A 12304-nucleotide genomic window follows, 5' to 3' on the forward strand; every position below is an offset into this window, starting at 1 on the left:
AACTCTACCACTAACAGCCAGTGGTTAGTGGAAACATTTGTGGTTTTTGCAGGATGTCCAACTGGCAATGCACACACACACACACACACACACACACACACACACACACACACACACACACACACACACACACACACACACACACACACACACACATAAACACAGACATTTGTATGTACATTAACTTATCAACAAGAAAAGACAAAATGTAGTGTTGATGCACACACTCAATTGAACAGTATGGGTGAATACATTTTCACACTAAGGATCCAGCATTTACCGCAATGTATCAGCCTGTAGTTGGTGAGCCACCACAATGTTAATTCCAGTTTTCCACCTTGCCAAAACTGACTTAGTGTAGGGGTTTGATTCCCTCTGGGGCCCCCAACTCTAAGAATATATTTTTGTGTATATTACAATTCAAATTAATATTGGGTCTAATCTAATAATAGATTGACCTAAAATTGTCACAGCCAATGAAAACATGTTCTGACAATCAAACCTCTCCTGGTTCGCTGAGAGAAATAACCACAACATTTGCCGCAATGTCAGCCAATCACAAGTTGTTTTTCATCTTTCCGCCTTCAGTCAAATGGTTGAAGAAAGGTCAGAAAGGTATCAAATGTCTTTACTCCTCAACGGATCATCATCATGAAATGGATGTATATATTTCTACGTGTTGTCTTCGGTAAAATAATATTTTTATTATTTCTATTTTAAAAATACGTGAGTTGTATATGTTGTACCGTAGGCCTATCACGTTGAACAACAAACTGTAATTTGTATGTGGGGTTTTAGCATCACAGGGCTTCATATGTTGTCATGTATCATGTTGCTGTGTATTTCTTCATATTCTAAATATATTTTTCATTCAGGTGCTGTTGTGTCCTTTCAGGACGTACTCTCTAACCCAGTATTGGAGCTGACTGTGAGACCAGGAGAAAACGTTACTCTATACTGTGACTGTAAACCCTTAACTAGTGTATATATCGTTTGGTTCAGAAATTGTTCTCATGAACATCAGCCCACATTTCCATTGGAAACAGTTAATTCCGATCAAAAAAACAACAGTGTTGACTCATTTCAAAGCAAATATTTACATTATAATTATAAATGGAACATATCTACGACCTCCTATGATTTACTGATTACCAACATCAGTGAAACTCACCTGGGATTATACTATTGCGGAACTGTAGAAAAAAAGCTTCAGGATAAAGGAGTAGACAAATTTGTCTACACATATGGAAATTCAACCACAAAGATTTTACTTGGTAAGTATAGGACATCATTTGTATTTTGATGTTTTTGATTTTTGATTATGGAGAGAACCAATCGATTCATTAAATATGCTTCATTGATTATTAATTGATTGTTCTATTACATTCTAAATGTACATTTAGTTATCTGTGACGACATGCAATAGATTATACAGTAGGCTAGTAGATTGTGAGAAGGTAAAACCCCAGTTTTTTAAATATATGTTTCCCATACATTGACGAGACTATGGCGCACTGCCATAGTCTAATTTCAGCCGCCATATTTATAAAAAAAAAGCCTAACTCAGCATATCTGTGTTAGCCTACTTTATGGGTTAAACCCAGCAGTCTGTATTAAGGGCAGCCTTATTTTGCACCAATTCGTTCGAAAACCCCCACGACGAAAAGTTTGGCATACCAGAAATCTGGGGGAATCGCAATGATCCGTTGTTAACATGGATGGAACCCCGCCACCAGTTTTGCGAGGGAATCCCGTGAACACCTGGAAATCCTGGGCAGTGTTTACTAACTAGTAAAGAAACTGTAAAGCAAAGACTCGTAGAGATGCGCCGTTGGTGGTCATACACGCGGACACCGTGGATAATCCACGTGAAAAAAAATAATAGCCTACTGGGAGGAATTGCCGGCGGGTCACGTTTGAAAAAAAAATAAAAAAATAATAACATGTAGGTTAACGTATTGACAAGATGAACGGCAAACTGAAAAATTTGACATATATTTTTCTATAAACTCCCTTCTTCTGAAATGCGCGAACATCTCCGCCCAGCGCCCGTCCGCTTGTTTTCCATAAGCATTCCACTGTGCGATCATCTCTGCTGCGTAGGCTATGCCCTCACACACATTGTTGAAATCATATGCTGGATCCTTTATTCTTTCTATGTGGCTTTAAGTTAATGATCGGGCTATAATAAGACCACGTTGGCTATGTAATCGCTGACAACAGGGGACATTTCGTAGTGGTTGGACATTTTAGCGTGCCGACAGGCTTTTGTCAGGACGCGGAACATGCAACTCAAAATCGGGACTGTCCCCGCAAAACCGGGACGTCTGGTGACCCTAATGATGATCGGGCCGTTGCGGGTTTCAATTTTTGAAAAAAACATTGCTTTGGGTGGATATTGATATTAGGCAGCGGGTGTGGATGACAATACAGCTCATCCGCGCATCTCCACTAACTAGACTTCACTGCACTACGCAGAGGACCGCCATCATAATGCCTAGTTGGCCTATAGGGACTCGGGATCCATTGTTATTTACAATTTGTTGCTGCGTCGTTGCTGCGTGTATCGTGAACAATACAAAATAAAGATTCTAGAGCATCGTACCCTCGAATCTTGTAGTGTGGCCAGTCTTCCGGCAAGACAAAGCCCGATTTCCTGGTCAAATCGTGGAGGAATAACTGAGAATCGTGTAGTCTGAACCAGCCATCAGAGTGTGTGTGAGTGTGCTGGAGGCACTGTGTTTTAGTCATTTTTGTTTTAATCTTTTCTTAAATGCTTTCTAAAACTCCTCAACCCCATTCAGTATGACCCTTTACATTGTGTCATTAACATTCATATCAGTACCAGCAGTTTGTAAGTCATTTGTCAGTAAACGATATGTCATATTTTGGTTCTCAAAATTGTTCCTAATAAACTATTTAAATGAAATCTATTAAATTTTTTCTCCCGGGGGCGCATATATATATATATATATTTGATGCCTTTCGTGCAGCTGCTGCTCCAGACTGTGGACAGTGCTGGGTGCTGCTGGCCGTCCTGTGTCCCTCCTCTGCTCTTCTCCTCTCCCTCCTCTCATCCTTGGTCGTCTACCTCCGCTGCAGAAGGAAAGGTACCGTATATATCTCTGTTAACTGCCATCTTCTGTATCTTGAGAACACCTACGCTACATATTGTCTTCTGTAGAAGCAGCCACTGTCTCCCTTTGCTGGTTTTGTGGCCTTATCATGACTGTTTGTGTTTCTTTGAGATGAAGACCTCCATGTTGCTCAGACATCACCCAGCAGTAGAGATGTAACACCAATCAGGAACCAGGTAACGTATAGTTCATATTGTGATGTAATGGTAGAGGACAGTATGGAGTACATTTACAGGTTATGGTGGAGCCCTGTACAAAGATGTTTATTGAAGGCTGAATGAACATCAATGGACCCAATGTTCAGCGTTAGTCAGGTGTTATTAGACGCAGGAAGGGAAGTGCTCAACAGGAAGTAGCTTCTTCCTGGAGAGTCGCCTCATAAGGGTCTAACAAGGGACACACTTAAGCAGTGTTCAATAGTTTGATTTGACACGGGAAACCAACCATTATGTTGATGATGTAATACTATGATGTGTGTTGATGATGTTATGGTTTATCAAAGTGTACATTATGTTGATGACGTAAGATTCTAGTAGAGTGTACAGTATGTTGATGATGTAATGGTGTAGCAGAGAGTAAAGTAGGGTAATGATGTCTAAGTGGTATCAATGGTTATATGTCTCTCTCAGGATGAAGATGGCCTGTGTTACGCTACACTGGATATCCCTCTACGTTCTCAGAGACCTAAAAAGAAGAGAGTCCAACCCTCAGAGTTCAGCACCTACTCAGCCATCAATACTAAGAGGATGTGACCATGACCAAGTCTTTTAATACAAATACTTCCTCAATATGACCTCATCTTTATGCTGCGAAGAGGATGAAGAATATATAGTTTAGTTATGTATAGTTATATATATATATATATTATATAGTATAGCTCTATCAGTCTCAAGAAAATGCAAACATGTGATAAAGTAAAGCTTGTTTTGACATATGTTTTAAATACCATATACTTTTTGCATATTGTTTGTCAATAGTCTAAATCCAATAATGTGTTTTGGCTATGTTTATTTGCTACATTATTAGAAATCGTTTGCTGTTCTTTGTTTACTATGTAGTAGGGTTGAGTGAAGGGTAATGTACAAAGGCCTCTCTGTGTATCAGGTTATGATCTTGAAATGGCTAAAGCTATTCTGCGTATAGTTTCAATGTCTCTACTCCTTGTCTTTCAAGTAGGATGTTGGCGGCCCCTTTAATACCTTTAAGAACACTTCATTACAACAAAAATACAGGTAACATTTTACAATAAGGCTCCATTAATTAACCATCAATTTACATTAGCTATTGCAGTAATATGAATTAACTAAAACTTATTTAACATTTAACTAATCTAGTAATCATTTACTAACTGTGTTCATGTTTACTAATGGTGTTCATGTTAACTGAGGTCATAATTTCTACATCATTTATCTCTAAATATAGTGTTAAAGGAAACGATGGGATTTATTCAACCTGTATTTTTCAACAAATATTGCAATTGTAACCTTGTAGACAATTGGGCCCTGTTTATTATTATTATTTATTATCATTTACTATCATTATTTTATTTCCATATAATATATACTTATTTCTCGATTTCCCCTTTCTGTACCATTCCCTGCATTCACATATGGTTTACCTGTTGGTTAATTAAGCTGTCCATTAGTGATTGAGTATTCTGGAATCTAATTGGCTGTATCTAAGGATGCAGACCTACGATTGGGTAGAGGGAAGTAAGCCCCGCCTTTTCACGTAGCTGTCGTCGATGCGCAGCCACAAACGAGCAGACGAGAGACAAGCAGAGAAAACTAGTAGAAGTCGTAAAACTAGTATAACTGTAGAAACTGTGTTTATAAAATTATATAAAGCAGTGGAAGTTGAAGGAAACGGAACCAAAGTGAGACCGAATTGATGAGCGTCGGGAGTTTTATTATTTTCGGCGGAGTCTTGGTGAGTTCACAGCGCTAATGCTAACGCTAATCGCTAACCATGCCATGTCTTAACACGAGGCACTGTAGGAAGCATGTGAACCTGACTGTTGTGTATTTTACTTTTGTGGTGTTTTTTATGTTTATCATTTGAGCATGTATGTTCTGTATGCACTTAATTTAATGTTCAGGTGTAGCCTGTAATATGTGTTTATGTTAACAAATGGTTAAGAAGTGAAGTAATGAATAACTAAATATATAACTCATATTTAGTCAAACGATTACATTTAGAATACATTTAATATGGAAAAAAGCTGTGCAGTTAAAGAAGATAATTAATTCATATTACTATGTTTTGATATCTATAATGGCCATGAGAGTAATAGCCTGTTCTCATATAGGCTAGGTTTTTTGGAATCCCTTGAAACCGCTTAGAGATTGGATCGAATTCCCCTTGACGAAGGGGTGGCGAGCTAGTGACGAAAACACCTCCTTATCCCAAGGAGTGGATCGGATGACCTGTAATGAGAAGCATCACCTCCCATCAGGTGAACACGTTCTGAAGCGCACACGTGACCATTGACTAACCTTTTGACTTACGACCTGACATTTTGACTTGAAGTACATTGAACCAAAGAACACTTGCAAGGATTTTATTTTGTTTTATTTTATTTTTCCTTATGGACATTCCGCAGCCATTTATTGATGTTTAAAATAAATTGTTTTGAATTGTTCTAATGTTACCGGATATTGATTATTATTGAATATTACTGATTGCACTTCCATCTATTTTTTTATTTTTCTAAAAGCAAATACAATTCATCTAAACGTAATCAGTGGCTCCAGTTGATCATTGTTTGTGTCCTTTTATTCTTCCCTCCGTACGAACCTGGTAACTAGCCCACATCTGAATATATTCTATTGCCCATTGGGGTTACACAATCACTAGGGTTCTAAGAGTGGTTCTAGCTATATTTAAAAAATAAATTTATGTTGATCCATTATTGAGCAAGAAGGTAAATGTGATCATTTAGGCCCTAAATGATTAAATTGCAGCCTGTTTTTGTGGACGTTCATTGACGGGCACTTTTGCCCTGAGTTTTAGGGCGAAAGCGTTTGTCAATGTAGAGAGCTGGAGAGAAGATTTATGGTTTTGTTGGATGAAAGAAATAGTAGATTAGCGTTATCTAAAAGATTTCCGTGAATAAGAATTTACATTGTAATGATATTAGGGAAATTCCCTGCAAAAACAAGTTTTCAACTACTATGCTAATGCAATATAATTATTTGTATAACTGCATTCACTTATGGTTATTAATAGTTATTTAATGTTTCCTTCTTGTAAAATGCTACCAGAACACTATCCGTGTTCACTACCAGATGATGATATACTGAGGCACAGGGACATGACATCGTCGCAGTCAGTGTTGGGGTAGTTAGTTACTCAAAAAAAGTAATTAGTTACTTATTACTAGTTACTTCTGTAAATTGAAATGAGATTACTTTACTAGTTACTGCAAAAGTATCTTCACTACTTATTACTTTACTTTCCAGTTTCTTAATTTACCGTAGATACATGGACAAACATCATTGCCCTTTCATCACTTAGTGTTTATTGTATAAATCTATCCAAAATAGCATATAAAACTATATGAAAGACTTATATCCCTTTCTGCACAAAGAAATGCCTCAGTGTAAAATCCCCAAACAACAGGACAAAGTAGGCTAGGGTGAGGTCAATCAGTAGCATTTGGGAAACATGAGAACAAAAATCAAGTGGTCAATGAAAAATAAAAAAGGTCACTGTATCCCATACAATTAAAACAGAAATGCACTTAAGCGGCGGTGACACATACTGTTACTTTATGTGGTCCAATGGATGAATGAACCTGATCTATTGCTCAAGCTATGACATCGTAAGTGTGTCTTCCTCTCACCCTCCTGCAGACAAGAGCAGCCTTCTCAAGTTTTAAAGTAATGCTGTCTATCCAGTGCACCGTCATTCCTAAGTAACTTTAGTTACTCAGGAAACCAGACCTTTAACACCGCACCATGAGGTATGTTACGGTTGCGGACCGACCCCACGCCCTCATGGTTAAAATCCTCCGTTTGTCAAAGGCCATGCAAATGACCATGTGTTTTTCCCCGCATGTGATTTGTTTACCCTTATGTTAATTTTGATGTGCCTTTCCCCGGACGTGATTGGTTGCTGCACCGGAAAGCCGAGGAAGACAAAAGACGGGCGAGCTCAACATTCTGGGCAGCTTGTCTCGGATTTGCAGCTCGCAATTTAGGTCTTCAAATGCTTATTTTGTACTTGGTTGAGGCTCTTGTTAGCTACCTGGGAACTTGGCCAGGGTAGGTTTGTTAGAAGTTATCGAAAACCGACACGCAGTTATACCTTTGTTTAGAAACACTTGGCGCAGGGGTGCTGTTCCAAATTGCGCAATCGATTGGACATTTCAAACACGCTAAGGGTGTCACTGTCTTCCATCACCCCCAGATGGAACCTTCTTGTTGCAGGGAAACAAGCACAGGGCTCCCACTGATTAAAATGAATTGTAGCCCTTTTCTGTGGCCTCACAAACGCGCGTTAAGTTCCCTTTCTTACATTTTGTGTTGTGCATGTTTACACTTGATAGATGTTACTTCAAGTTTAGTTCAATATATTTATGTTCATAGTTGTTTATTTTTCGCTTGTTCAAGTTCACGTTCTTTTTTAAGAGTTTGTTACCTTCACTGTTCATAAATAACTGGAACTAGTTATTTTAAATGAATGCATGCACAACACTATATAAAAATATTAACCAATTTGCAACCCCTGCGCAACATATCAGACAGGAAGAACAGAGTGTTGTTTGTTTGCCTTCTTCTACAGGCTTTTACCCAGAAACCAAAAAATTAAACTGTACGAGTAACAGCCAGCGGAAACACTTGTGGTTTCTGCACACTGTCCAACTGGCAATGCACACACACACGCGCACACACACACACACACACACACACACACACACACACGCACACATGTGTATCATTATTAATTTATTACTTTGTTGAAATTTGTTGAATAATTGCAGAATATTCAATTCAATTTGCTTTTGTGACTTTGTAACTTTGCAAAAACAGAAGCATGCAAACCAATAACAATGTCAATAGAGCTCACATTTTTGATCCTTTGAACCAGTATTTTTTTTGTTATCTTGCTATGATTACTTAAAGCTACATTCTGTCATCTCTAAACCAAGCGTATAAAAATGGGTAGCTTAGTCCAAATTCACAAAATTGGACAAAGTTGTCTCTGCCCGCTCCCTCCTCCCCAGACCCCAAACTCACGCGGGTTGCCATGTAGAGGGCACTGAACAAATATGAGTGCAAGCCGAGCCGAACGCAACAAATTTTAAGATTAAGAAGATGGTTCTATTTCAACAATGTCAAGCGATGATGATGTGTATGTTTGCAATTGATTTATTGTTTGCCGTGCTCTAAACTATCTCCATCTTTGAAAGGCATCTCCAAGATGAACACGTCTTCTGGCAGGGCTCTGGTCAGTGAGCTTTTTTGAAAAGAGCTCAAGGCTTTCTGGGTCGGGTAGAATCTAAGACAGTCTCAGTTGATATTAGTTGTTATTTATCTTGATCCCATGGTTGCACCCCAGCTGCCGACGCTCCTGGAACCCGGGCCGGATGGAGACGCTCAATGTCCTGATAAGGGCTGGATCATGGTATGACGAAATGCTCATCATGGAGAACATGGAAACAGAGTGTGAATAACTCTAACGTGCCTTGGGTTGCCGGTGGTGCTTGTGTTTGTGGGTTTCTCTTGTTTTAATCTTTCTTCCCCACAGGCATCTCCCCTTCTTTGTTCCTGATTGGAACCAGGAAGTATTGAAGCCACACACCAGGAAGGGTATTTCTCTCTTTCGCCACATGGGGTTAGTACACGGGCTGGTAGTCGGACTGGATTTAGGGATGGCTTGAGCGCCAGAACAGTAGAATACAATCACCAGTATAACTCAATAAGGCTACGGGCCATGCACGAATACTGACTCGTTATTTCGATGTAACAAAAAAATATTGATTTGTATTTCGTCATCGAAAGAAAGTGGTGGGTGACTTTTCAGTCTGCCTTCATCAAGATGGACGAACAACCACACCCAAAGGCCAGAGGTGTCATATCACTAAATATATTTATTTATTTATTTATTATATACGGAGACCACCAGACTTTCTCGAAGCAACGAGAATGGTCTTTTAAATTCAAGATAGGAGTATAGGGATATAGTGCCATACGTCAATATGAATTTCATTCATAGAATTTCCGACTTGATCAATGGTCAGATACAGATCTTGTCATAACGATAATTCAGAATTCAATCAAATCAAAAATCTCAAATAGGACAAGACTTGCCTTTCTCTGTTTCAACAAACATTCTGTATGGAAACCACAACTATCACAGCCTCTCATACTTATCACAAACTAGCAGTCAAATGTCACATCTCTTTATATTGAAATGTACTTCTGCACAAACAATGTTTATCCTAAGCTTCTCATGATTTATCTTTCACCAGAAGCTGGTTGGTTAAAGTTGGTTCAAGGCTTTATGGCAAACAGAAGAAAAGGGGTCTTGAATGGTTATCTGACTATCAGATAGAAAGAACAGAGTGTTGTTTGTTTGCCTTCTTCTACAGGCTTTTACCCAGAAACCCAAAATTAAACTCTACCACTAACAGCCAGCGGAAACATTTGTGGTTTCTGCACGCTGTCCAACTGGCAATGCACACACACACACACACACACACACACACACACACACACACACACACACACACACACACACACACACACACACACACATATAAACACAGACATTTGTATGCAAATTAACATATCAACAAGAAAAGACAAAATGTAGTGTTGATGCACACACTCAATTGAACAGTATGGGTGAATACATTTTCACACGAAGGATCCAGCATTTACCGCAATGTATCAGCCTGTAGTTGGTGAGCCACCACAATGTTAATTCCAGTTTTCCAACTTGCCAAAACTGACTTAGTGTAGGGGTTTGATTCCCTCTGGGGCCCCCAACTCTAAGAATATATTTTTGTGTATATTACAATTCAAATTAATATTGGGTCTAATCTAATAATAGATTGAACCTAAAATTGTCTCAGCCCATGAAAACATGTTCTGACAATCAAACCTCTCCTGGTACGCTGAGAGAAATAACCACTACATTTTCCACAATGTCAGCCAATCACAAGTTGTTTTTCATCTTTCCGCCTTCAGTCAAATGGGTGTCAGAAAGGTATCAAATGTCTTTACTCCTCAACGGATCATCACCATGAAATGGATGTATATATTTCTACGCGTTGTCTTCGGTAAAATAATATTTTTATTATTTATATTTTAAAAATACCTGAGTTGTATATGTTGTACCGTAGGCCTATCACGTTGAACAACAACAAACTGTAATTTGTATGTGGGGTTTTAGCATCACAGGGCTTTATATGTTGTCATGTATCATGTTGCTGTGTATTTCTTCATATTCTGAATATATTTTTCATTCAGGTGCTGTTGTGTCCTTTCAGGACGTACTCTCTAACCCAGTATTGGAGCTGACTGTGAGACCAGGAGAAAACGTTACTCTATACTGTGACTGTAAACCCTCAACTGGTGTATTTATCGTTTGGTTCAGAAATTGTTCTCATGAAAATCAGCCTACATTTCCATTGGCAACAGTTTTTGTCGATCAAAAAACTAACAGTGTTGACTCATTGCAAAGCAAATATTTACATTATAATTATAAAAATAACATATCTACGACCTCGTATGATTTACTGATTTACAACATCAGTGAAGCTCACCTGGGATTATACTTCTGCGGAACTGCAGAAAAAAAGCTTCAGGATAACGGAGTAAACAAATTTTTCTACACATATGGAAATTCAACCACAAAGATTTTACTTGGTAAGTATAGGACATCATTTGTATTTTGATGTTTTTGATTTTTGATTATGGAGAGAACCTTTCGATTCATTAAATATGCTTCATTGATTATTAATTGATTGTTCTATTACATTCTAAATGTACATTTAGTTATCTGTGACAACATACAATAGATTATACAGTAGGCTAGTAGATTGTGAGAAGGTAAAACCCCAGTTTTTTTATTTCATATTGTCTCCCTAAATATATATATATACACATAGGACATATATATATATATATATATATATATATATATATATATATATATATATATATATATATATATATATATATATAAAATATATGTTTCCCACACATTGACGAGACTATGGCGCAATGCCATAGTCTAATTTCAGCCGCCATATTTATAAAAAAAAGAAAAAAAAAGCCTAACTCAGCATATCTGTGTTAGCCTACTTTATGGGTTAAACCTAGCAGTCTGTATTAAGGGCAGCCTTATTTTGCACCGATTCGTTCGAAAAACCCCACGACGAAAAGTTTGGCATGCCAGAAATCTGGGAGAATCGCAATGATCCTTTGTTAACATGGATGGAACCCCGCCACCAGTTGTGCGAGGGAATCCCGTGGACACCTGGAGCTGCCGGGCAGTGTTTACTAACTAGTAAAGAAACAGTAAAGCCAAGACTCGTAGAGATGCGCGGTTGGCGGTCATACACGCGGACACCGTGGATAATCCACGTGAAAAAAAGTAATAGCCTACTGGGAGGAATTGCGGGTGGGTCACGTTTGAAAAAAAACAAAAAAAAAACATGTAGGTTAACGTATTGACAAGACGACCGGCAAACTGAAAAATTTGACATATATTTTTCTATAATCTCCCTTCTTCTGAAATGCGCGAACATCTCCGCCCAGCGCCCGTCCGCTTGTTTTCCATAAGCATTCCACTGTGCGATCATCTCTGCTGCGTAGGCTATGCCCTCACACACATTGTTGAAATCATATGCTGGATGCTTTATTCTTTCTATGTGGCTTTAAGTTAATGATCGGGCTATAATAAGACCACGTTGGCTATGTAATCACTGACAACAGGGGACATTTCATAGTGGTTGGACATTTTAGCGTGCCGACAGGCTTTTGTCGGGACGCGGAACACGCAACTCAAAATCGGGACCGTCCCTGCAAAACCGGGACGTCTGGTCACCCTAATGATGATCGGGCCGTTGCGGGTTTCAATTGTTGAAAAAAACATTGCTTTTGGTGGATATTGATATTAGGCAGCGGGTGCGGATGACATTACAGCTCATCCGC

At 38.6% G+C, this 12304-nt stretch overlaps 1 protein-coding gene and 1 long non-coding RNA gene across 2 annotated transcripts in view; both read left to right on the forward strand.

Moving 5' to 3' along the window:
* Positions 1 to 629: 629 nt before the first annotated feature.
* Positions 630 to 3198, forward strand: LOC307074715. Its single transcript, XR_013811815.1, has 3 exons — positions 630 to 688; positions 876 to 1274; positions 2994 to 3198. It is a non-coding gene; the product is annotated as an uncharacterized lncRNA (long non-coding RNA).
* A 5486-nt stretch (positions 3199 to 8684) lies between these two features.
* The window catches only part of LOC307075159 (E3 SUMO-protein ligase ZBED1-like), a gene marked incomplete at both ends in the record, with an annotated part of 30245 nt that continues 26625 nt past the window's right edge, over positions 8685 to 12304 (forward strand). The window contains one exon of the mRNA XM_079735662.1: positions 8685 to 8765. Within this exon, the coding sequence (XP_079591788.1) occupies positions 8685 to 8765 (81 nt within the window). The remainder of the gene's footprint in view (positions 8766 to 12304) is intronic.

This window comes from Pollachius pollachius, assembly GCF_949987615.1.
Source record: "Pollachius pollachius genome assembly, chromosome: 4".
Lineage (NCBI taxonomy): Eukaryota > Metazoa > Chordata > Actinopteri > Gadiformes > Gadidae > Pollachius > Pollachius pollachius.